This window comes from Psittacula echo (assembly GCF_963264785.1).
Source record: "Psittacula echo genome assembly, chromosome: 8".
NCBI lineage: Eukaryota > Metazoa > Chordata > Aves > Psittaciformes > Psittacidae > Psittacula > Psittacula echo.
The window spans coordinates 15557874-15584772 of NC_137744.1; the positions used below are offsets into that span (position 1 = coordinate 15557874).

Genomic DNA, 26899 nt, shown 5'->3' on the forward strand with positions numbered 1-26899 from the left:
GCTGCCGGGAGCCGCCATCTTCTCGGCGTGCGCCGGTTCCGAGCGGCTCCCGCGACCGGTGCGGCAGGACGGGACGTGGCACGGTAAGTTGTCAGGCGGGCGCGGCCGTGGCGGTCGGTACCGCGGAACGGACTCCCCGGCTGTCCGCTGTGGAGGCTCCCGCTACCCCGCGCAGCTCGGTGCGGCTCCCCGCGCTGGGTTGGGGGCTCGGTCCCTCCGCGGTGCCCGGCGCCCTCCTGCCCCTCCTACGGATAGTGCCGGGGTCCCCGGGGCGCTGCTGCCTCGGCCTCTCCCAAGTGCGGGGTGTCACCAGGAGGGGGAGGCGTTGCCATGGGAGCGGGCGCGCCCCCTGGCCGGGTCACTCCGAGCGCAGCGTTGGGTGCGGTGTTCCCTTTCCATAAGTCAGGAGGTTGATTTGCTGTGCTCATACCTGGTTTCGTGGTCGTCTTTGTTTCTTTTGGTGTATTTGAGTATTGTCTTGTTTCCTCTTGCCCATGCTTGCTTGCTTTTTTCCTACCTACATCCATCACTTTCTAGAATGCCCTTTCTGCTTCTTGTTCATGAAGATGCGGTTTTGTTCAGGTTTTCTACGGTAAGAATTCAGGAGTTATTAAGAATTCTGCAGGAATAACTTCACTCAGATGTATTTCTTCAGCTGTAATTCAAACTTCAGTTCAAGCCGTTCTCTTGTGCAGAATAGCTGTGTACTTATGCTGATGTATTTCTCTTTAACAGTTGGTGTTTCTGCAGTGCCCTTTCTGATGCTCCTGTCTTTCTGATGGAAGCCCTATAAATGCGTGCTAGAAGTATTTTTAGTCTTGATAATATCTGTCCTGTTCAATTGCCATTGACCTGTGTCTGCTAAAAAGCATAAATTGGTTCTCGGAACTGTTTTTAGGTACTTTTGCAGAACTGCTTTCATTATCTCTTCATTGCTACAATCTTAATACTGTGATTTTAGTGCTGCATATAGCTAAGGAAGAGTTTGTTTCTTAAAAGAACAGTTAGAAACTGCAAGATCTTACGACAGACCAATTTGGAAGAAAAAGCAAACAGCTGGAGGGGAACTAACTTTTTTGTCAAATACTTCTTAAAAATCTAATACCTTAACAAAAGGTAGTAGAATATATATAAACTCAATCTGCTGTTTGTTTGTCGAGAAATAAATCAACACATAACAGAGAAGACAACAGTGAAGTATTCCTTCTAAGAAATCAGGTTTTTCTGTGATGGATTTGTTGCTTAAGCTTTTACTTGGATGTTTTTGATTTTCTTAAGTGCTTCATTTTTCTATCTACTTGATGGCTTTGCAGTTTTCTTTGCAGCCCTTTAAACACCCAACTACTTCTTGCCATAGAAAACTTGGCACCTACAGCATTGGCCAAGAAGGCAAAGGAACAGGTTAATGATTGTTCTCTACTTCCTCTGACCTTGCTCTTTTTAACCAGAAGCAAAAGTGAAGGAATTCTGCTGAGGGTGGTTGTTTGCTTGTGGGATTTTTTGGCTGCTCCAACTGATACGAGGCAGACTTGCATTTGTTATCAGAACAGTAAGAAAATGTGTGTTCATATCTTAGTTTTCGAAGTACGAAGATGGATTTCATTTCAGGCCTCTGTGTACCTGTGATAGTTGTGCTGTGTCTGCTGCCATCCTCCCAGGGTGGGTGAGATGGCTGCAGGGAGCTGGAGAGTTTCAGAAAATCCTATTAATAATCAGATGCAGAACTTCCTAGGAGAGAAGAGAAAGCTGGATCATTGGATCTTACTCTGTCTGCAGTTAGTCCTCCTTTTTGCCGCCTTGTAGTTTTTAAATACAGGACTATTAGCCCTCTTGGGATCTACTGGGGTTTCCCCAATCTTACGTCCCTTGCTAGTTTCAGTAAAACATCTATCTGAATTTCAGGAATTCCCTAATCTTTAAGCTCTTCAGCTTTCGAATGTGTTTTCATTTGGATTTCTTGGCCAAGGGTCAGTATTAAAAACCTGTTTCTTTTAATCCCAATTTTGGCATTCTGCCTTCATAAACAATGCTGAAGGTTATGTGAAAAAGAGGATTTTTAACCTTTGCTTTTTTTTTTAAAGAAGAATGTAAACATTGGGGTTTGCTCTAAGGATTGGTGGGAAATAGAGATGAGACCAGTATCTGCTTTGATTAATCTTTACTAAACTTGGTCTGATTGGATACTAATTTCTTAGAGAAAAACTATTGTAAGTACCTGTTGCATTTGGTTTTTTGTTTGTTTCAGGAGTTAACAGCTTACAGTCCTTTGCTGTTTTTTATTTTTCATAGCATAGGGTCTGTCTAATCCAAAACATTTTGAACATGATGTTTGGAAGTCAAAGTCCAGAAATAACAAGGTTTTTGAACATGAAAAACAAGTAGATGTGTGTGAAGGTTGAAAGTATGTTAAGGCTGAAGAAGGCATTGCTTAATGCTGCAAAGCTTGAATTGAATGGCACTCTGTCACATAAAAGGCAGAATGAAGCTGCATTCCTTGCAGGTTGCTGTCCTTCCCCTTCTATGTTTTGAGAAGCTTCTTATTAAATAGAAAGGCGAGCAGGGTGTTTTCAATAGGTGCAACTTTCATGTTTCACTTTGGGTACAATATTATAGAATCATAGAATAGTTAGGGTTGGAAAGGACCTTAAGATCATCCAGTTCCAACCCCCCTGCATGGGCAGGGTCACCTCACACTAAACCATGCCACCCAAGGCCTCATCCAACCTGGCCTTGAACACCGCCAGGGATGGAGCATTCACAACCTCCCTGGGTAACCCATTCCAGTGCCTCATCACGCTCACAGTAAAGAATTTCGTCCTTATAGCCAATCTAAACTTCCCCTGTTTAAGTTTGAACCCGTTACCCCTTGTCTTGTCACTACAGTCCCTGATGAAGAGTCCCTCCCCAGCATCCTTGTAGGCCCCCTTCAGATACTGGAAGGCTGCTATGAGGTCTCCACGCAGCCTTCTCTTCGCCAGGCTGAACAGCCCCAACTTTCTCAGCCTGTCTCCATACGGGAGGTGCTCCAGTCCCCTGATCATCCTCGTGGCCTCCTCTGGACTTGTTCCAACAGTTCCATGTCCTTTTTATGTTGAGGACACCAGAACTGCACACAATACTGCAAGTGAGGTCTCACGAGAGCAGAGTAGAGGGGCAGGATCACCTCCTTCGACCTGCTGGTCACGCTCCTCTTGATGCAGTCCAGGATACGGTTGGCTTTCTGGGCTGTGAGCACACACTGCAGCCGGTTCATGTTCATTTTCTCATTGACCAACACCCCCAAGTCCTTCTTCACAGAGCTGCTCTGAATCTCTTCTTTTCCCAACCTGTAGCTGTTCCTGGGCTTGCTCCGACCTGAATTATAATTAGAATTAATCCCCAAGTCATTCAAATTTCCTGAGAAAATTACAGTGTAGATATATAACTCAAGAGAGATTTCCAAGTTTACAAGATGAGTTGTGTGTGTATGTGTGTGTAAATATATATATACAAACTTGCCTCATTCTTTAATGGCAAAACATTCTTGCTAGTGACAGCAGAAAGTATCATGATGATGCTTGTGCATCAGGCTGCAGTTAAGTGATTGTGAATAGTGAACTAAGTGGCACTGCGTGGTCAGGAGCATTAGCTGGATGGAAATGAACACCATTGACAGTGAGTGAGGCAGGAGGTGATGGGTTCTCTGCACCTCTGTGATTCTACAGGTTTTCTTAAGAATCTTGAAGATTCAGCAGTTTTGCTGTGACATTAATTATGTTGCTGTACCCGAAGTTCCATATACTCATGTCTCCTTGGTGAAAGATGCCTCTTTTCCCACTTTTTTCTTCAATTACAAGCTTAAATTAATTGTAAAAGGGTGTAACACTAAAAGCTGGAGCAGAGCTCATGCTCAGCAAAGGAGATGCATCCCTGAGTACTGCGGGTTTTGCTAGGGATTTTTTACTACTGGCTATTTTACTTAATGTGTCCCCACTGTCTGGGTAATTTTTTGTTTCTTAACCAAAAGAGCAATAACTCAACTTTTAGGGATTACATTTCTATAGTGAGGCATTTTATAACCACAGAATTAAACTTTACTTACTTTGTTTAGCTCATTTGCTTCATAGTTGATGAAAGTAGCTTGTAATTTCTGCTTTTAGGAGGGTAGGAACTGCATAGATTGCATAGCCCCCAAACATATTGGTAGACTTTCGTGGATAGAAGTATGCTTCAGGTTGTGTGAAATGTAACTTTCAGGCTGTTTTCAGTTAAAGGGAAGAGTTCTGGAAGTTTAGTCTCAGTTTCTTGAGGACGAGTTGAAGCTAAATCAAATTGCTGTTAATAATACAGCAATTAATAACTTAAATGTTCTAAAGTTAAAATATAAGAATTATAAAAAAGCATTGATTTTTGTATGACTTAAATTGTATGCTTAACATGTAAGCGCATAATAGAAAATGAAGAACCTTTTTGGAAATTGATCCCTCTCCCCCATGGTAGTGTTGTAGTACCAAATTTAAAATGTACTCTAGCAGTGAGTTATGTAAGAGGCCTGTTATAAGAGGGTAACAGTAGAATAATTCAGCAAATTAAGATACTGGAAGGGGATATGGCAAATGGATGGAAAAACTGATAGCCTGATTTTCTAAACAGGTAGGGGGAAAAGCCATAAATACCAAAAATTATTCTTTCCTTGTGATTTGCCTGAAAGAATACTTACAGAATCTCAATAGGCTTAAATGGCACAATTCAAGTGACCTTGTAATTAAAAATTGGTAGCTAAATCATGCACAGACTTCTGAAGGATTTACAGGAGTACAGTGTCTCTCATGACAAATATTTCATTATATTCCCAGTTATGCCATAAATAAAACATTTGTCCTACTGGAACAGCCAGAGAAACTTAAGATGGCCAGGATTGCTCCTTCCTTGTTTTGTTTTGGTGGGGGTTATTTGGAGTCTTGTGCTCTTGGTGTTGGCTCTCCTAATGTCTACTTTTACCTTTAGTCTCTCTTTCCATCTTATTCTCAGTGTGTGAGGTTTGGTAGCCTTTTTTGTGTGTTGGTTTTGGAGGAGGTTTTGATGGTGTTTTCTGCAGGGTTGGTTCCCTCCCAGCACCTTATTTTTAGGTACTGTCATCTGTAGGCAGTCTATTTCAGTGGCAGCAGCTGTCAGAACCAGACATTTGCTTTAGATAGGTTTTCCTGCATCCAAATTAAAAATGCCAACATGTCTTTTCACACTTTGCTTTATACTAAACACCTGGCAAGCTGTGGTACAGCTAAAATGGTGTTATCTGGACCTTTAGCCCTTCTGTTCTTTGATTGCTTTGATTAACACTGACCTATATGTTCATTAATGGCTCTAATTGATTATGTTTTACATTTGACTTTAGACATCTCTGTAGGACCATGTACATGGTCCTGTGAGCATGCCAGCTATAGCAGCTGGTATTTACTCCTTCTTTCTCGCACATACAGCTAAAGTTCTGAGAAATGAATACATTTATCTTGCAGGTTCACAAAAACAATTTTTTTTCTTTGCCCTTGGCAGATCCAGATTTGTCCCACTCTTGTCTGCTGAGAGCACTTCCATCAATCTCTTCTCCTTGTTTGTTGCTGTATTCCATTCGTATATGACTTCTTCCTGAAGAAAAATAACATATGAAAATAATTCTCAAAATGGTATTTTTTGATTGGCTTGGTTGTATTTGTTTCTAACATGAAAAGGGTAAAAGTCTATGTGACTTTCAGGAGGATCTAATAGCCTATTGTAACCTTGAGCGGACTTCTGTGATGGTAGACCCTGATGGGAAGCTAAGTAGGACCTGTTTGAAAAACAGATGAACGAAACTGAGATGAATTTATGTGAACTTTGGCACTGAATCAGGAGTCATTGTGTAAATACAGACCCTCTTTACAACCTCCCCCCCTAACTCCCAAACCTCTAAGCAGGATTTTTTTAGATGGCTATTGATAATTAGATATAAATATGCTGAGATTTGTGAGCACTGTTCAAATAAATCCTGTGTTTCTTGTGGTTTTATTCTTTATAAGTGCAATTTCAGTTAGCAGCATGCACCTCCCTTGATCTAATTGCAGCTGAGCCAGCACAAAACTGACATGTGCATAACGTGTGTGTCAGCTGGTGCAGTGTGTCCTGTTTGATATTTACTTGGTGCGCTACTCAAATTACAAAATTCAGCCTACAATAAACACTAACATTGCTCTGTAGTCAGCATGTCAAGCAGTAGAAGCATCACGTTTATGTACCCTTTGGTCAGAAACATGAGGTTGTGCAAGTACATTTTTGATTTGGAGGTTACTGCCATGCCTGTTGTGTGGAAGAATTAAAAATAACTCCTTAAAATCTGCTTCAAGGTTAAGGATGGAAATAATCATGTCTAATAAAACATACTTGAAAGACAAAAGTGGGTTCTATGCTTTTCCTGTAAAGGATTTCAGATCTAGGTAATGTGATGATGTCATATTTCTGCATAAAATCATACCTGCTAATATTTTTAAGGCTGAACTGAACGTGTTTGGCTTGCAAAACCACAGTGTACAATTTTGCATTTTGAGTTAACATTTTTTGCTATAATTTCTTGTCTTTTTCTTCTGAAACCCTATCAATAGACTAAGTAAATTTGTACTTTAGCTTGGTTGTGGGAGGTGTCTTGCGACAAATACCTTCAGATGTTTAAAAGCAGGATTAAACATGGCTCAGACTCTGGAAGTCTTTCAGGCTAACACAGGCTTTGTTTACTCACTGCATATATAAGAAGATATTTAGTGCTTCAGTAATGGTTGAAAAAAATCTCCTGGGTTTTATTAAGTGAGAATGAACTTTAACATTTCTGGACCTTCTCCTTTTAATTCATACGTGATTAATTAAATCAATGAAGGAAGGCTTAATTAACTTCTGAATACATAAAGTACACTCTCTGCACTTGGGTTTGCTGCTGGTATGTATTGTAGAGTCTTGTGTATGTGTCGTATTTGGTTGCTTTTTACAAGTTTATGTTTCTCAGCCATAAATCATTCAAAAATTTACCTTTGGTTAATTTTGTCCTGCGGTTAACGTTTGTCTCAGTGCTGTAATCGTGCGGGATGTTGTTCATCCAACTAACTGAAGTTAAATACCTATTAAATGTTAAAATACCTGTGCAGAAATGCTATTTGTAAGTTAGTTTTAATTTTACTCTTTGAACGGTTGATCGCATCAGTTGTTTGAAATACAAATAATTGATGTTGCATTTAAAGTAGTACTAACATTGTATTTAAAGCAGTACTGCACAGGTGAAGAGTTCCCTTAATGCTTAATAACTATGTTAATGTCTCTTTCTCTTAGCTAAAATGATACTGAGATGTAAACCAGCTATGTTTAGAGGAAATGTCATACGGAAGGGGCTTCATAATGTCAATGGAGCTTTGTTAAAGCTAGTGGATACCTGTGAGGGGTTTGTTTTGTTGCTGTCATTGCTGTGTTTAGATGTGGTTTTGAGAGGCTTCCAGAATCATGGTTAAATTTTTCCTGCTCCAAAATATAAAGAATAAATAATGTCATTGATAATTTTAAGCAGTTATTTTGTATTAAAGCATTGATCAGTGGTAATTGGACCTTCTGTCAGCACTTACTGCTCTTCTGGCAGTGCTTTTTGTGCTGTTTTGATTGTGAGGATGGAGATAGGTTGCTTACCTCCAGAAAATCCAAATGTGGCAAATACTTTGATTATCACTATGTTGAGGGCATAATTTATTTTTCATTCACCATGTTAATAGAAGGAGTATTGAAATATTCATAGCACTGTAGAAAAAACTGTTTGAAGGAATAAAGCTGCTAATCTGTGTTGTGAGTGATGAATGCATTATCACAGAATCATAGAACCGCTTTGGTTGGAAGGGACCTTAAAGATTTTAATTTTAGTTTTATCCTCATGCTTATTTCCAATTATATTTTCCTCAATTTTTAAAACTTCCAGTGCAAGACATGGGGATATTTGGGTTTTTATCTGATTCAACTACTGCTGTTCTACCTGGCTGAAAGGCATTATCCTATGATTTTCATTGCAGTTGAGGGTAGTACAGACACTGAATTTTAGGTAGTTCTGTTAGAATATTTTTGCCTGGCATTCACAGTTAATTAGAAGTAATCAATGAAACTGAGCATATTACTGTAATGCATTCATTACTGTAGTGCATTCATGTTATAATTAAGTTTTTATTTATATGTGTATATATATATGCCCCTGGTATGTATTAATCTATTTTTTATTCTATATGCATGTGATACAGCAGTATCAGACTTCTTTTCTTTTTAAGACTGGCAAATTTTCAGATGAGTTCTGATAAGTGAGCCCTTAAGTGGTGCTTAGAACATGTAGTTAGGTAGTTCATTAGAAGTGGGGGCATAATTCTGTCTCCTAACTGTTTTTTAACTTCATATATCATAGTCATCACTGTGATACATGGTCACCCCTTATGGCATAAGGAACCAAAAAGCACAAACCAAGGGTGATCTCTGTGTGTGTAGTAAGTTCTTGAGATCTGTCAGGCTTGAACCTTGGTCTGGCTTTACCCCTGATTTCTCTAAGGACAGAAAGGGCAAATTACAGCGACTGTCTGAGTAGATAATCTCTGATTTGCCGCGGTTATTTTGTATGCAACAGATCAAAGAGGGATGATGTGGAAGCTCTGTTCCGATTTTAAAATAGACATAAACTACAAAAAGTTAATATATAAAAATGTGAATAGGTTGAGTTGCTTTTTCACTGTTTCTGAAGTCATCTCTATGTAAAGAAAATAGCCATGAAGATATACAGCTATTCACTGATAGCATATGCATTTGTTTCGGTTTTTCAAGGTATATTTTAATAAGGAATCTCTAAAGGATGTGAGGTGGGCCTTGTTTGCTGCCTTGTAAAAGTCTTTTAGGCATGAGATAAGAAAATTAGCATGCAGCTAACAGTATTTGAGTAATACAAATGATTTTATGAATGCAGTGTAGGGTAACGGTGATAGATCCATAGTTCACTTGAGATCTTTACAGAAACACTCATAGAGGATGTAAAATAAGGTTTTAAAATTAAATAAAGATGAACTTTGAAACTTGTTACAAAAAAAATATTGGTTTCAGTATACTTAAGTATATTAAAAAATACATGAATTGTGACAGCTTTCATATTACTACATGTAATTACTGATTATGGGGAGTTTTGCCCTTCAAAGTCAAAACAAGCATATAGGTCACATTTGTAGATCAGTCAGTGTAATTTATTCAGAAGCTATTTTTGAATCTGCTAGGCTAAACCAGCAAGCCACAGTGTAATTCCTAGTGTCATTACATTAGTCACAAACTGACTTACAGAGGGAGTTTAGCCTGGTATCCATGATCACATGAAGCAAGCATGCTGAGTCTCTAACGTCATCTTTTCTCAATGTGTTTACAGGTTAATTATCTTTGTCATCTTGGCAAAGGACGCAGCAATCCTGCAATGCACAGTCACTTTAATTTTACCTCCCCCTTCTGAACTTTGGAAAAGGTTTTGTCCTTCCTGTAGAAGCTAAATTTGGTGTTGTATAAGCAATTATTAGAATTGTAACGTCTGCATTGACCTTATAGAAAGTATGATCACTATTAATGTAGGTGTTGGGGAAGGAATGTGTTGAGGAAGCTACTTTTTTGCCTGATGGCCTACCTTGTAAAGGTGAGGACTGGAGAAAAATACATTTAAGGATCCATGTAGAAAATGGAGAAGTACACTTGTTCAAACACATACTCAGTTCTTGCTTCTGTGCATGTCTTTTTGCTAATTGCTGAATTATTACTGCTTTATGCTAAGAAGTCCATTTGGGCAGTCTCAGAATAATTTGCCACTTAATAAAGGAGTAAGTTTGAGATGTATGTCAGTAGTAGCCTGTGTTTTACCCAAGACTTTCTAAATCAATAATATCTCTGCACTTGTCAGGACCAGAGATGAATTTTTGCTGTGCTTTTCAGATGAAGGCAATGACTGTGTCAGTTGGTGATTCTTGCACAGGATCTGTGGGAACCAAGTTGTTGTTTGCTTTCATCCTTGTGAAAGAAGGGGCTTGTTCAAGTGCTCTTAGCAGCCCTCTGTTGCAGAAGGGCGCAGGCAGGACTTGCAGTTGGTTTTCACCCTGAAAAAGTACAGGCAGGAGCAGGAATGTGGGGGGCAGGTGGTAAGGAGAATGATGTTCCTTCAGGGAGGGAAGGGAGGAACAGCTGAGGTGATGGCAGAGGTGCAGGAACTGTTGATAACATAGGCAGGGCCGGGAAAGTGAAAGCAGCGTGCTGGGCACGATCACTTCTGCTGGGTAGTCCAAGACACTGATCTTAAAAGCAGAGCACAGCACTTTGGTAAAATGCCTCAGTGAAACATCTGATAGATTATTACTTGAGATACTTTGCTAAAAGGAAAACTGAGATGTGTGGCTGTACAAGATGACAAAAGTCCAAAGGCAGCTTCTTTTTTGATGGTGGTTTTACCAGTCCATCTATAATGGGCATGGTGGTCATGGCCTTCCTATGGAGAAAAGTACAGACAGTTGTGTTTCAGAACTGAGCTGTAAAATCCCACAGGTGTGGTCTGGCTTACATCAATATTTTAACTTCTGTCACTCCTTATTTCAGTTTCAGAAGCCTTTTGGCAGGTTTTGCCCAGAGCTCTTGTTAAATATTTTTTTTTATTTCATTCTTGCAATGTTTGTTTGTTAAGAAGCAGAACGTGCTTTTAAAGCTATAAATGTATAAACCTGTAAAAGTTCATGATCTTCCTCCCTTTACAGGTTTTTCTGTCTGTAATTTTCTGGTGTTTGCCTCTGTGTGACTGAGGAGGTGGGCAAGGGTGAGATGGGAGTGAAGAAGAAGAGGCATTATTTTAAAACATAAAGGATGGGTAGTTTAATCTAGCAGGTTTCCAAGCTTGCATATGGGAATGATCCATTCTTCTGTGAAATTAAAATGTTTATCCTTTGTTTAGGAAATCTGGAAGGAGAGCCCTACTTATGAAGAGATGACATGCAAAGACACAGATAACTCGGAAGCTTGCACCACTCCAGACACTGACAGTGACCAGGAATGGGCACAGGAACACTACCGACTGGGAAGTTTTGTTGCATTTCCTCTTGGCTGTCCAGTTTCAGCAACAGCACTGGCACGAGCTGGCTTTGTTTATACTGGAGAAGGTGACAAAGTGAAGTGCTTCAGTTGCTATACAACAGTGGAAGGATGGGCGCCTGGGGATTCTGCTGTTCAGAAACACAAAAAGCTCTCCCCAAATTGCAAATTTATTACTGAATCTACTTTTCTGGAAACTAACATGCATCCTCTCACCCAGAACTACCAGCATAGAACTGAAAATGGTTCCAGCAATTCAGCTCTCCTGTGTGCTCTGGATGACGCATCTGATGTGGAGGCAGATTACCTTTTGAGAACTAGACAGGTTGTGGATATGTCAGATAACTTCTATCCTAAAATCCCTGCTATGTGCAGCGAAGAGACACGATTAAAGTCTTTCCACAACTGGCCCCTCAATGGCCAGTTGACACCAAAGGAATTGGCTAATGCTGGATTCTATTATACAGGTGTTGGTGATAAAGTGGCATGTTTTTGTTGTGGTGGAAAACTGACAAACTGGGAACCTGGTGACAGAGCTTGGTCAGAACACCAGAGGCATTTCCCCAAATGCCTTTATGTCCTGGGCCGGGATGTTGGAAATGTTCCAAGTGAATCTGTTCCTGCTGAGATTGAGAGAAATGGTCTGAACAATGCACAGTATCCAAGGAATCCATCTATGGCAAAATATAGAAAGCGTTTACAAACATTTTTACCTTGGATATATCCTATTGACAAGGAGCAGCTTGCTGAAGCTGGGTTCTACAGTATAGGTAAGCCAGGCCTTAAAGTGGCTGATGTCTTTTACAAAGAAATTCTATGAGAGTGTCTTGTTATGGAAAAAATAAGCATTTTTTTATTCTAATATGCAGTGATTTGCTAGAATTTCTTTACTTTGTAAACTGCTTTTCAAAATTCTTGTTTAAAATTACATACATTATATGGTAGTTTTAACAGCAAAGTAGAAATTTGGTCATAAATTCATTTTTAACAGTAAAACAGCAAAGTGTGTTTTCCTGGTCTGCTGTCTAACTTTGGTCTATGGAGTGAGTGTGTGGGCTGTACAGAAACCTATAAACAAGACAGTCTAGGTTGTGTGCCATTTTATTTAGCTGTTTGAGCTATCATAGCAGTCAGACACCCAAAACTGACAAGTACTGATACTACCTGCTGTAAAAGCTTTATGAAGACAGTGACTCCAGTAGAAGAGCTTTTACTGTATGAGTGCAAAGTGTTACTCTTATTAGGTCACAAAGGAAATGGGATTATCTAGGATAATTTTTTGCTCTCATCTTAATTGACTTCTTTCTCAGTAGCTCTCAGAAGAATTGTTTCAATCTGATTCAATTTATTTTACCTGTGGCCATAAATAAAAGCTTTGATATATTCTTGTACGGTTGAAATATGGGCAATATTTATACCCAATAGAATGGTGTTTATAAATTTCTTGGATTCCTAAAACTCCTGGCTTCTCACAGCCAAGTGATATCTGTATTGTGGAGGAACACTAAATGAGCACCAGCTTATCTCACCCGATGGCTGTTGAAGTGACTTCTGTGAAAACTCTGCTTCCTGTGGCCTGAGAATGATTTAGCTCTGTAGGAAAAATCTATCCATACCTCGTCTCATTTCAATAAACACAATATCTGTGCAGTTTCTGGCACAGGCTTTGATTGCAGTAGGCACAGTGCTAGAACAGAGTGTGGTTTCTCCTAACACCTCCTCAGTCAGTTCTGCTACTTCTGCATAGAGCCTGTTAATCTTAGTGGTGAAACGGAGGACACCAAAAAGGCACATAAACATCCTTAATTCTTTGTGATAGACTTCATGGCATGTTTAGCAGTGGATTGAGATATTTGTAATCGACTATTTTTAGCTTTTGCTTTCTACCTGTATAATTACTTGCTAAAATAAAATTCAGGAATATTACAGGCTCGAGCCTCTCCTGAACATTTGTTTTAAACTATACATGGTGTGTCCCCCTTTAAAGTGGAGTTCTGTTTAGCTACAATTGCTAATCAATAAAATAAATATTTTTTTCTTAATAAAGGAACATTTTGGTTAAAAACTTGATGTTATGCCTACTAGAAGTGTGTAACTTCATTCTTGCGTGTTTCCTCAGGTAATGGTGATCATGTTCTGTGTTTCCACTGTGGTGGAGGATTGCAGGAATGGAAGGAAAATGAAGACCCATGGGAACAGCATGCCAAATGGTTTCCTGGGTAAGGTATTTTTTACTGTTTCCTTGTTGCATTCCTGAGTCTTATTTACAGTATATTATGTTTTAATGACAGAGCACACTAATGAAGGCTTTGGAAGGTTGACTATGGCTTAAACATGGTTCAGAGTTAGGAAAGTAATTTTAATTTTCTTAGTTGCCCTCCTCCACTTCTTTCTCCTTCATTCTTGTCATGTAGGCACCAAAGACTCAGTTACCTTCCATGGTTTATGTTTTTCCTTTCCAATAAGTAGAAAAGATTTTAAGGCATTTCTTGCATGGTGTCCTTATTTTTGTTGTTCCATCTGTTCTACCTTCTGCAGTCCTGGTATTACGTGCATAAACATATGTCTTAATGTTATATTGGAGGCCTCAAAAGAGGACATTAACCTAATGCTGTCTTTGAGAGGTAAGAGAGAGTTCTTAAAGCAGGTGGGAAAGAACTAAATCTCAAGAGGTTTAGGACAAACTAACTCATTAGAGGTAATGGTAATCAGTCTGAAAGGTTGTCTTGAAATAGTACCTTCTGAGTAGCTTCTAAGTCAGTGTGCTTGTTAGCTTGTTTGTAGGAATTCCTAAAGGGAAGAGGTTTCTGTACCTGAACTGATGTCTCAGCCTGTGGAATCAAGAAGCGTTATTAATATGTATCTGATTTCCCCCCCACCCCACCCTGTTATCCAAGCACTACATTCTAACTGTTATTTAATAACTTCATAAATGCCCAAGTTTGTAACTTAGGTTAGGGTACAAAATGACTAAACTTCTGTCATGGTGCACGCAGACCTGAAGAAGTCAGTTGTGGTGTTCAATTCAAAACACACTTCATCGTTTTAAAGGGTTGAGGATTCCCAACCCAGAGGTTGTTTTTAGAAAGAGTGCCAATTTTGTCTAAAATCTGTCTTGAGGAAAGGAGGAATAGTACACGACTCATTGTTTCTTACAGGTGGGTAAAAGCTGTCCAAGTACAAAGACTTAGTTACTTGTATAACATTGATAAAATCCATGTCTTTTGTGCATTCACTGACAGATTTGTCTTCTGCGATGAAAGGCTCGCTGGAAGTTAGTATTTATGCATTAGCTGATCCTTTTTTCAATAGTGGTACAGGCAGCTTTTCATTATTAGTCTCAACCACTTGAAAGACATGCTGTTCAAGGTTTTGGCTTGGCGCAGTGAATGGATAAGATGCAATTTCCTTGCTACGTTTCACTCTTACATGGGCTTGATTTTGTTTTAGGTTGCTTAAATGATGTCAGGTTTGATTACTTCCTCTCAGATCATTAACTGTCTTACACAGAGTGTTTGCACATCAGCTTCAGTGGCAGTGTATCAGTCTCACAGCATGCTGTCTGTGTCCATGGACTGCGGAAGATGAAGTAGCTGATGAAGGCAGAGAGCTAATGTTGAGGAGTTACAGCATCCCCTAAATCTTCTGGTAGGGAACAGCTCTGCCCAGTGGATAGGACTGGTTGGAAAATAGTGAAAGAAGGTGCATAAGGCACCTGTCTGACCAGTGACTGCATTTCTTTTATTGCAGAAGACCCAACATTAAATGATGTTTCTGATGTTGACTAAACATTTAGATTTCAAAAGCAACCATTGTGTATGATATAGGAAAGGTATCAAAGCTTTCCAAAGTGATGTAGTCAGGTTTTGTTTGTTGTTTATGCAGTTTTATTATAACTAATTTTTTTTTTCATTTATAGGTGTGGATTTGTGAGAAAGGAAAAGGGAATAGAATTTATAAATAATGTTCACTTAAGAGGTGGATGTAGGGATTCAACAGTAAGTGTCTTGCTTATTAATCATTTATCCTTTTGTTAAAAGAGAAAACAACATAATTTTCATATGAAGTTATTGTAATTATCTGTATCATTTAATCCTCCTGCTGCTGCTTTCATTAGCAGAAAGTAAAAGACATCAAAATATGATTTGGTTTTGTCATTCAGAGTTTATAGATCTCACAGTTCTTAGCTTGGTTGTGGGTCATAGGTAGGGTACCTGGTATATGGGGTACTGGACAAGTGCCATTGGTTTGATAGCCTGGGTACCTAAGGTGCATGATGAGTAATTTCCTATTCAAGTGCAGTAGATATTTTTTTCTTCTCTTGTTGCTAGAGCATTGTTAAACTTGTATGCAGTCACTAGAAAGTGAAACTAACATCATTTATAGTTCTTCATAATTATAGCAAAGATGGGTTAAAATGAAAATGTAAAATAGACTTAAAAGTGTTAATTGCAGTTTGTTCAGAGCAGATTTAGTTATGTTAGTCAATAAAATAAATGAGGTCAAATAGCTATTTTCTGTCTTGTAACTGTGTATGTTTTCTTCTGCCACCTTCAGAATTGTAATTTTGTCTGTTTATATTTCACTTCTAGACAGAAGCTGCTGAAGGGACAGTACTTCCTACAGGTATCTGTTAAAGAAAAAAAACCCAAACACCCCCCACATCCCCTCACCCCATTTGGGACTATCTATATTTGCATGTAAAGAAAATGGTTACTTTTAAAAATACCCTTATAACATTTTTAAATTAATTAAAGCATGACAGGCAAATTGTTGCAGGACCCTCTTCCGTTGCTTCTGAACAGTTGTGGAATGAATTTTATTTCTCTTAAGTGAAATCTAATCGTAGTTTCATAAATACTGTAAAGATTATAAACCATGAAAGTAGTATGCCTAGGATGTAGTAGTCTTTTTATAGCTAGTAAGTGTGCATCAGGTATTGAGTCAGTAGTCCTGGGGGATGAATGATGAAGAATACTGAATTGCTACAATCATCACTGCTTTTTGTGAGGCAGGAAGAGTTGGCCTGTTAAACGGCAAGGACTAGAAAGCTGAGAAGAATTAAGTGGCTTTTATGGTATTGTGCATTCCTGCAATGTTTTTCACAAATACCAAGCGATAAACAGACAAGACAGTTAAAGGGGTGGTAGGAAGACAGTCAAGCAGCTTCATCCCAGGGAATGATAGCTGTTGTGAATAACAGCAGTCATACAAAACCTGGTTTAGAAATCTCTCACGCACTGCTCACTTATGAGAGTGAAAATTAGGTAAAAAAAATTTTGCTCAAGAGATTTATTTTTGGACATTAAAAAAACCAAACCTGAACAAAGAGGGTGTTAAAATATCTCAGTATAGCAGCATTTATAATCTATAAAATAAGTAGTATTAATACCTCAAAAGTGTATACTATGTAAATAATAGTCTGGTGCGCTTCTGGAAAAGGTTATTCATGCTGACTGAAAAGCCAAAATTATTGTGACAATGACATTTAAAAATAAAAGGAGGAATAACTTCAGATGGTGGGACTCTGGTGGCAGAATGAAACCAGCACAGCAGCATACTGTCAAATATTGAGTATACTCAAAATGAAAAAGATTTTAGTAGGGCATTATTTATTTTCCAGTATAAAATTTTGTGTGGGACAGAAGCATTTGCCTTCTTGGATGATAACAGAAAGTGTACTTCTAGATGGTGTTTCTTTTCTATTATCTGTGTTCCAGCTCTGCTGGGACATGCAAGCTCTGAAAGCCACCGTGGTACAGTGCAAATAGACCAAACCCAAGAGTTCTAACTCGGGAGACCTGTAGTGTAAGATGAGCATATGGGTGAACTCCAGGGAGGGAAAAGGCCATCTGGTTAGCATGAAAGACAGATATCTTACCAGCCTACTCATTTAATAATATTTTTAATGGATATTATGGGAGAAAAGGAACTCACAATGGAGATGGGCGTTATTTCTGTGGCTGGCTGTGCAGAGCTTTCCCCAAGTGGCAGGGTAAGGCGTTTGAAGTTTGTGCTTTCAAATGGGGCACACTGGAATAATAAAGAGCTCATGTAAAATGCAAAATTGATTCTTTCTGTATTACACATTTACAAGCTTTTGAAGTATGGGCATTTTGAAAATGGAGGCAGGGAGGGAAATAACATCCTCATTCTTTTAATTCTTTTTTGGGGAAAAAATAAACTAAATTACTTAACCAGTATCAACGAGCTCTTCCTGCAGCTTCTGTTCAAGTTTGGGGAAAGCTGTCAATGGGAAGTCTGTGAAAAGAATGGCTCCTGATTGAAATATGTGTGTCTAAATTCAATAGATATTTCAAGCTCTTGCAAATAAATACAGATAGCTGAATTCTCTGCTGGCATTGGCCTGGGAAATGTAATGAGATGGGGGAGAGGAGAGGCAGAGGATTCCATGCTGCAGCTTGGTTTTGTATCTCTTGTAATTTTTTTTTTTCTTTTTTAAAGATGTGACCTTTAAATCAGGCGAAGAAAACCTTGTCCTTGTGTGTAAAGAAAAAAAGAGAGATTCAGCCATACTAAGTATGTTCTTTTTATGTTTGTAATTTCCATAGATCTCAGCACGGAAGAGAAGCTAAGACGCTTGCAGGAAGAAAAGCTCTGTAAAATCTGTATGGCTAAAGACATATCAGTCGTCCTCATTCCCTGTGGCCACCTCATTGCCTGTAAGGAGTGTGCCGAAGCACTTGATAAATGCCCTCTGTGTCGTGCAAATATAATGAAAAAACAGGAAATTTTTATGTATTAGTGAAAAACACAGCACTGTGGATTAATGTTTCCTGGCCTATTTGCTTTAATTAGGTGTCATGTAATGCAAACAATGCATTATAATTTCAGCCTGTAATCACAGGGCTGCATTGAGAATTTCCTGCTGTCAAACTTTACATATCTTTTAACATTTTAAAAATTGTTTCCTTAAGTGACTTTTGAATATTGGAAGGCAAATGTATATATTCTGTAATTTGAATTCATCAACCTGATTTGGGAAATCCTAAGTAATGCAAAGCTGTATTTATGTAGTCATTCCTTTGCTTCACTTTGGTAGGACTCGGTATGGCTGAAGCTCATGCAAATACAGTCGTATAGAGAGTCTGGCCCTATGTAACAATTGTAAATAAGTGAATTAAAATATTATTATATACACGTGTATTATAGCTGAGATTTTAACTTCTCAAAGATGTTTTGTATGATGAAAAATTTTTATTTCTGTAACTTTGGTTGTGACATAATGCAGAGAATATGTGTAAGACTGCTGTTGCAGCGTATCACCTTCTGCTCACTGCTACTACTGTGTAAGCTTGTCTGCTTTGATAGACAATTCTTGTCTCTCTCTTTTTTTTTTTTTTTGGGGGGGGGCTTTGATGTATAAATTGGCTGTTTTTTACAAAAATCCCTCTATATATGTGTACATCAATTTCATTCCTTAAAAGAGAACTCAAGAGAAATGAAGGAGATTTTGCCAACATTGTGCCCGAAAAGGCTTCATTTTTTTAAGGACTATTTTAGTGAGAGTCACCTCAAAATACTTAATAAACTATTTCTTACTGGACTGATCCTCAGTTTTCCAGTTAACAAAATATCACAGCTTTGTATTTAATTCCACCTGGTTTGCCATCACTCTGCTTAATTATGTGACTTTTTTATTTTGTGGAGCTACTAGTATGTTCTGTGTATGTATTTTTTATCTTTGAGCCCTACACACTAAGAGATTTAGAATATAGACTATGCAGAATATAGTTTTTCAGATGATGCAAGTTTCACATTTAATGTGTACAGAAATTTAATGTCTACTTTTTCTATTTTTTTACATGAGCACTGTGGTTATGTGCTGGTGGAATGTTACGAACAGTTAAAGTGAAACCCAGTTTCTCCTTGATCAGCAGGTTTGATTCTCACATGCAAAAAAATAATCACAACAGAAGGTTGCTTTCTATTGCTTTTTTTTTTTTTTTTGTAACTCAGCTGTTACTAATTTAACCTGAGTGTTACTAAGGATAACAAATATATTTTAATTGGAGAGGGAATAAAATCTATTGCTTGTATAAATGCATCGATCAAAAAATTAAAGTATGTTAATTTTGCTTTTTGTTTGGTAAGAGATTGGAATTTGGTTCTTAGGTTTATGTGATGACTCAAAATTCATGAGGAATTAGCACAGAAGGGTTGTGTTTTCCTGTTTGTGCCTTTGTGCAGAGTTCAGTGGTTCAGGTAACTCATGCATACAGGAATTTTTCAGGACAGACACGGACTGGCGATTCCCACAGGCTTGTTTATGGCTTGTTTATGGCTCTCGTGTGCACTCACAGAGAGGGTTTCTGCACTTTTCAAGGGAATAAAGGGGAGCGGGGTGGGGGTGTTTGCCTATGAGCCGGTGTATCTTGCCTGAAATAGCTTGTTCAGTTAACGCTGCAAACCGTGTTTTGCTGGGTTGCCTCAGCAGATGGTTTGTTACCTAACCTTCACCCAAGTCATGTGAGAGAGACGATCTGGATGAGCTGCATCCAACTCAGAGGCTGCAGGACTTGGCGTGTGCCTCAGCAAAGCCCTGTCTGGGAAAGAGATTGACCAAATTGTACTTAGAACTAAGAGTAAAATTAGTACAGAAAAGTAGAACCTAGTTACAAAACTAAATCCTGGTAAGGAGAGGATTCTGGGTGTAAATACAATATGTGAACTGTCCAAGAAAAACAGTAGGTCACAAATAGTACCTCCTGAGCTGAAATGGAAGCAAACACACTGTCCAAATAATGTGCAAGCAAATAGCAGAAATGCTTCATGTTAGAGCTTGTTACCTTTTAAAAGGATACTGTATCCCTTACTGTAACTTCTTGATAAATACTATAAAAGAGCTATTCAAATTGTAATCACTTGGGAACATTAAAGGGTTAAAAGCCTGTTAGATGACAGAATAACTGCTCTGCAGGTTTAGGTTTTTAAAATACCACTAATCAGGGTTCTATTCAGATTAAATGTGAAACAAATAATTAGCAGAGTCATCAAATTTTAACAGCTTGAATTAGGAAGAATTTTTTTTTTTTTTTTTCCAAATTACTTTGATTTTCAGTATCTTAAACAGAAGAAATTCTGTGGATGCTGATACTGGGCTGAGTGCTTAAAGAGACAGAAATGAAGAATGCAAGTAAATGAGGTAGAAGCACAAGTGCTTTGAAAAGGTGGTTTGTAGCAGGACAGAGATGCTTTGGAAGCTCATTTTTACAAAAGAGTTACTTGGAATGAAGAGCTGTGGAATATATTCAGGTGTCAGTATTCAGTAACTTCCTTCTAGTAGCTTCTAGAAGGTAAAATCCTTACTCCTATTTGACTTGCAATAACAGAACTATTTGCTGCTCTAGATACAAGGGAGGCTTACAGGAGGTTTTAATAATGTGCTTTTGGAACTGTTTTGTTTAGAAAATGCCTGATTTAGGGTCAGAGGCTAAAATAAGGAAAACCCATAGATTAAATTTTTTTGTTACGTATTTGGCTTTTTCTCACTGCCTAACAATAAAAGATTTTCAATGATAATTTGTTCTTTTTCAATTATTTGCACACTACTTTTATCATTGTCTGGCTAGTTTTGACTGTGGCATTCTCGTATTTATTTGTTAGCTGTATCTGCAGCCTTAAGCTACAGGACAAATAGTTTGACAAAGTTTTAAAGGCATTGCTGTTAACTGGAGACAAGGGGGTTTAAAGTTAGCTTTGATGTTTGATTTTATTGAAGTTAACAAAAAATGAAATCCAGTGGTTTCTTAGAATTGAATTAGAACTGGGTGGGAGGTCAATGCCGACACTTCTAGCATATGATATGTAAGGCCTACCTGAAGGAAAGGTCAGCTTTTCATGCAGCAAAGTAGGAGCTGGAGATGTTTCTGGCTTTTGCAGTGTTTTCCTGTGGTGGTGTGAACAGTGAGCTGTTACACGGTGTTCTTTGTTAACCCCACTTTGTGCAGGACTGATTCCTGGCAGCAGGAAGGCAAGATGCCGAGGAGCAGGCTGGAGAAGCACTTGCACTGCTGTTCCCTCGGCTCTTCACGGCCTGTCAGGTGCAGCAAGGCTGGACGGGCCTGAGCTCTTGAGCCTGCTCTGTGAACAGTAGTTGAAGATTGTCTTCTCCATGTGGTCAAATGGGAAGGGCCAGTCTGGTGAAATCACCCTCATTCCTCATGGAACTGAAGTATAGGTGAATACTCTCCCTCTCACTGTTTTTGTGTGTGTTTTACACGTGTCAGTTTTACGGAGTAGTGTAGAAATTTATCAAGAAAACCTATCCTGCCCCATGCCCCCACTGTGGCTTCGCACTGACTCAGGTTATTGACAGTATCTTGCCATCTTTGCTAATGCTTTGAGAGATGTGCTGATGCTGCCATACAACAATTAGCTGCTGTAATTATAATGGGGCTTTCTGTGAGGAGGTAAATGAGCTGTGGTAATACAGAACCTTTGCTGAAATTCAGATTTTATCTTTAATGTTTTTTCTTAACCAGGAATTCTGATTAAGCAATACTTACGTCAACATGACAGTAAAACTACAAGCATTAATTCAGAGGATATGTCTGTGTGACTGACTTCTCAAAAGAACTTGCTTTTTCCTAGAACAGAGAAGGCAGTATATATTCAGCTGTAAATGGCTTGGATAGACAAAACCCCAAGGAAAATCTGGGGGGAAAATGGCATTATTATATTGTATGTAATATTTCAAGGTAAGTAAAGACAACTTGCTTTCCTTTGTATAATTATTAATTTATAGTTTTATATGTAGTTTGTCTGGACAGCTATTGATGATGGCAGAGATAAAATGCTTGGTAAGTTAGAACTGCTGGAAATGTATTGGAGAGATACTTGAATTAGGGGTTTGCTCTTAGATTGAAAAATGGTGTTTACTATCAAAAACTGAAAAACACTTTTGCAGAGTTCCCCTGTGAAAACATGTAGGAGAATCATTACAGTCACTGCTAAAAAGCCAAGTTTAGCAGAAATGCACATGGGTCACCTGCAAGCTCTGGAGAATGAATAGCTTCAAAAATTACTAAAAGGGTATTTAAATTTATTAATGTTAAGTCTTTTTGATCTTACAAAATTAGATCTTGCTGTAAAACTCTTGACACAATTTCTCTTGGGTAGCTTACTTGTGTATGTGAAATGATGAGAGCCATCACTTAAGCCAAATAGTCTGAATACAAGCTTTTCAAAAGTGGGTGTCAACCCACATTAGTCTTCTTTCAACTCTTGTGTAACAGCGAGAGGTTCCTGAGCCTCAGACTGACTTTACTTCCCTTTCCTGCAAAACCAACCTGTGTGATGGTGCTGGAGTCAGGATGGGAGCGCTGTTGGTAAGGTACCAGCCACCACAAAAGTAACTCTTGCTTCAGGTGTCTCTTGTGTTCTGCAAACAGAACGTACCAAAAGTAACATGAATTTGACTCCTATCTCTGAATCACAATTTAGCCCTTCTATAGCTTCATTAACAGTTGATTTGTAAAAGCTTGATCAGAAGTTGCAGGTTTCTGTAAGGAAGAGGCATGTTCCAGGTTGGAAGGGTCACCTCTGCTGGGCCCACGGCTGGAACCAGTGGTACAGGGCATGGGGTTGGCAATCCCTGTCCTTGGCATTTACAATGGGCATCCCAGGAGTGCCCTTTGCCATGAGGGGAAACCCTCTGTTCACAGCTGCTGGTGTTGAGGCTTTGCAGGGCCTCTATACAGTCGTGCTAAAGGAAGTCACAGTGTACAAGAAGTATTTTTATCTTAACGGTTTTGAACATCTGTGCAAGCCACCAACACGTCACAAACTGTTGCGTTCCTTCCTACTTGCTATGTATTGTGCCACTTAGACAACATCTAAACTGCTAACAATGATAACACTTTGCTTTGCTTTCACCTCCCACTGTGTCAGAAAGAGGCAAGAGTAGCCTTGAACCCCAGACATGACTCAAAGGAGAGTGCACTTCCAAGAAGCACTGTTAAAAGAAATCTTCAAGTTGGTTGATGATGAAATCTAAACCAAAGGAAACCTTGTTAGGGACATACGTGGGATCTTGGGAATGTGTTAGGTCAGCCCCAGAAAACCATGCAAAATTGTTATCTGGAAGAGTAATGTGTTCCTTGACCTTATCTGTCTGTCATGTAACAACCCCATTGCATACTCCCACTTTAATCCTCTCAGTTCTCAGATTAGTAGTTTGTGGGTAAAAGACCAAGATAAACCAAACCACTGTCATCCTCCAAACCTGGTGCTTGCCTGCCAATACAGAAGATAGCTGTCCTGTTCATTTGATGGAGGATGTTCTTCAAAGCTTAAACATATTTGACTTTATAATTGCTTTTCTGTATGGTCTCAGACAGAGGAGCTGAATGACAACATTTCTGTCCCAGTTCCACTCTGACTTCATCTAACCACAAGCCAGGCTCCTTCCTCCCCTTTTTCCATCAACCCCCTCTGTCAGTCTTAGGGGGCTGCAGGCCCTGAGAAACCTGACCAGCAGAGAACCGCTTTCTGCTTCTGTCAGATTTGTTCCCTTCCACATCAAGAGCATGATGTAGTTTCACTGTCTGTTTTTTAGTGGTTGCTCAGCTAAAGCTGCTTCCCCTGCTCTGTGCCAGTTGCTGCTGTTTAACCCACCTTACTTCAGCTCATCTGCTTCACACCCCAGCCCTTTTTCTGCCATACAGTCTGTTCTTTCCTGCCTCTAGCCGTGCCCTGCCACTTACCCAGCTTACCCAATCTGAAGTATGTTTCTCTGGTTCCTGTGCTTCTTCCACAGACTTTTGTCACTGATGCTGTCATGGTGCCTGACTCATAAAATGGTCCTTGATTCATGATCCCTCTGCCTGGGCTTAGTTACAGGACACAAGTAGGTCTTGGTTGTGTTTCCCAGAACCTCCCTACCTCTGGAAACCAGACCAGATCACGTCCCAGGTTCAAGAGAGGTGGCCTGGATGGGAACACTTACCCTTTCCTGTACATAAGGTAGGGTGATGCCTCAAGGGAAAGCAGTTCCTCCTGACTGAGGCTATGAGAAGGGCTTTTCATTATATTCTACCAATAATTCATGTGGCCTCCACAGAGTTTGGTGATGGAAACTTTAAAACATGGCTAAGGGAATTTTATCTCAAAAAATGAGGCATAGCAGGAGAACCTCACCTCAAATAGGGGCTTTGGGTAGGTAACCAGTGGCACAGATGGCTGAATAAAGCTGCTGATAATGCAATTAGCAGGAAAGCGTTTGTGACTTACGGGCCTCTATTCATTTCCAGAGCTGATAACGAAGGTAACCTAAACCTTCCTTCCTTTTCAGCAATACAGGGCAAACTGGGATTCTGTGCTCCTTCATGCTCTGCGAGCATGGTGAGCAGGAGCTTACTGAATCAAAGAAAACTCAGGCTTGAGTTAGGTGTTCTGGAAAGACCTGGCAAGAAATAGGGGCACACAACAGAGACTTACGTAAATCCCAAAGAATTTATTCAGGGAACAGGGAAAGGCCTGAGGAGCTACTGATGTGTAATGTCCCTCCTGCAAATTATGGGCAAGTAACCCAATTTCTGGTCTTTATTTTTGTTTCTTATGTAATATCTCATCTCCAAAATGATTCAGAACAGATTTCCCTAGAGTGACTAAGCCAATTTCAAAAATCTAGGAAAAAAACTGACTGGGAAGACTGCTTCTCCCCTCTGTACCCAACTCAGCAGATAAAAATATGACTTTGTCTTATTTAAATACAGGCCATCGAAGTTCCCACCTCACCTTGGAACAAATCCAGTATACAAAGCCTGGTTTGTTTTCCAGTTCTCATAAGCAAATCCTGTTAAAAAATAAAAGGAATGGTGAAGGATTGTGGCTCTTTTTTTAACAGAAAAGAGGAAACGGAACTGCAGAGGGGGTTCCTGTTCCTGTTCCGCTGCCCTGACAGAAAAGGAAGCAGCACGAATATGAATCTCCTGTGTGGAAGAATGAATCAGCCATCTGGCAGCTTGTGTTTGTTCTGATCTTCGCTAGTGGTGAACCTCTGGCCATTAATTCAGACATGGATTTGGTATCTACCATCTCCTCGCTCAGGTTCTTAACTGGGTGACTGATCAACAGCTCTCTTTGGACGAAGCACAGTAAAAGTCCCTGTTGTAAAGTCTTTGTTAAATCCTCTCTGATTTGGGCTTGATATCAGAAACACTGGACTTTGAAGCTCTTAAAGAGAGCTTCTCTTCTCTTTTATGAGAAAGATGACATAGTCCTGTAGGATGCTTTCTCCTACAGTTTTCCACAGAACTTCTTTTCTATCATATAAATCCTTTGTAGGAAGGTTGGAATTTAAAATATCTCTATTTCCTTATCATGCTTGGATAATACTTTTTTCTTTTACATTTTTTCATCGTATTGGGAAGGATGCTAAAGTGCTGAAACTATACAGAAACTTCAGGATGTTCTTTGATTTGCTCAGAGAGTCTGAAGAGATGGTAGAAGCCCATTCTGGAATTGTCAGCTTAGAAAGAAGTGGTGCACTAGCAGAGAAACTGCTTTTCAACTCATCTTCCCTGTTGTACCAACTGGAAGGCTCAGTCCCAGAAGCATGATCATTTCCTAGGGAAAATGCAGAAGCCAGGCTCTCCAGGGCTGCTTTTGTCCTCATGCAACAGTTGAGAACTTGTTTCGCTTTTCTGCCCCCTATATTCCTCCCCACCATTCAAGAGGCTGCTGTGCTGGCTCCTTAGATGTGTGCTATACAAACTGGTTTACGGTGATTGGTTGGTGAGTGCAGTGCTATGTTGAGAACCCTCCCAGGGCACAGCTGAATTAAGAAACTCCCATCCTCTGGTCACTGGAGCAGAGCAGAAATATTCCCGACCTTGACAAGAGCGCACCACACCTTCAGTTGTGCTGAGTGAACTGCTGATCAGACTGTACTCTGGATAGCATCTGAGAAATTATCTGGTTTGGGTAAAAACAAAATGAAACCATTCCCTCAGACAACAAACGACCCCTCTCCCTATCTCTGATGAGGCAACAGCTTTGCTTACAGAGAAGCTAGGCAAACTGCTGAATGGGGCAACTGGGAGAGAGGACATGAACTGGAGAGCGCAAAATCCTTTTGGGCAGGCTCTGTGAACAGCAGTTCATAGTACACCAGGGCACCTGGAGTCTGGTCTCTCGAGTGCTCCCATGTTTTGTTATCACAACTTTAAAAAAGCAAACTCATCATGTGAGTCAGGACACCCAGAAGTGTTTTGGATCTGGGCTTCCAAGGTCTGAGTCAGTTTTGGAAACAGGCTGAACTCTGCCACAGCACTGTCAGCACTTGCACACTCATTCCTTCAGAAAACACACCCTAAGAACTATGTCACATTTTGTTCTGCTGAATGCTTTTACCTAAAAAATCTCAGCTATGAGGTCAAGTGTGAAGTACAGTCAGTGTTTTTGGAACAGAGCAAACATCTGATGCGTGCTAATACACAGATTTTATGCACAGCTGCCTCTGAAGCTGCCTCATGCTGTGCTCCTGCCAGCTCTCGCAGTAGACTGCTATAATCTCACAAAGTTTTGGATGCGAGTTGTAGTATGTGTAGCCCTATTTGTATCTCAAGCAGAGAATACACTACTGGAATTGTGTGTGCAGGAAAAACGTTTGTTTTGGAAGCGGTAGTTTATTTTCATGGAGAAGTTGTCTACCTGGCAGCTGTCAGAAGCTGACTTTGCACAGGGAAGGCACAAATGGATCCAGCTCCTTTTCATCTACTTGTGTGTAATTTAACAACCATCATGGTAAAGATAT

The 26899-nt window shown here is 39.5% G+C and overlaps 1 protein-coding gene across 12 annotated transcripts; it reads left to right on the forward strand.

The window, feature by feature from the left end:
• Positions 1-26868, forward strand: XIAP (X-linked inhibitor of apoptosis). 12 transcript variants are annotated; one of them, XR_013957561.1, is made up of 11 exons: positions 1-83; positions 10982-11888; positions 13238-13337; positions 15038-15116; positions 15711-15744; positions 17691-17801; positions 18950-19772; positions 21022-21839; positions 23900-24105; positions 24989-25191; positions 25571-26868. XR_013957561.1 is itself a non-coding variant. In XM_080624961.1 (7 exons), exons 2-7 carry the CDS (start codon positions 11015-11017, stop codon positions 19111-19113), a joined length of 1362 nt encoding a protein of 453 aa, XP_080481087.1. In that variant the 5' UTR covers positions 1-83; positions 10982-11014; the 3' UTR covers positions 19114-20818. The 12 variants fall into 12 exon arrangements, 4 of the variants coding, with proteins under 4 accessions (XP_080481087.1, XP_080481088.1, XP_080481085.1 ...); XR_013957562.1 differs by having other exon boundaries at positions 21022-21319; positions 21624-21839; positions 24989-26868; XR_013957560.1 differs by having other exon boundaries at positions 24989-26868.
• The last annotated feature ends 31 nt before the right edge of the window (positions 26869-26899 follow it).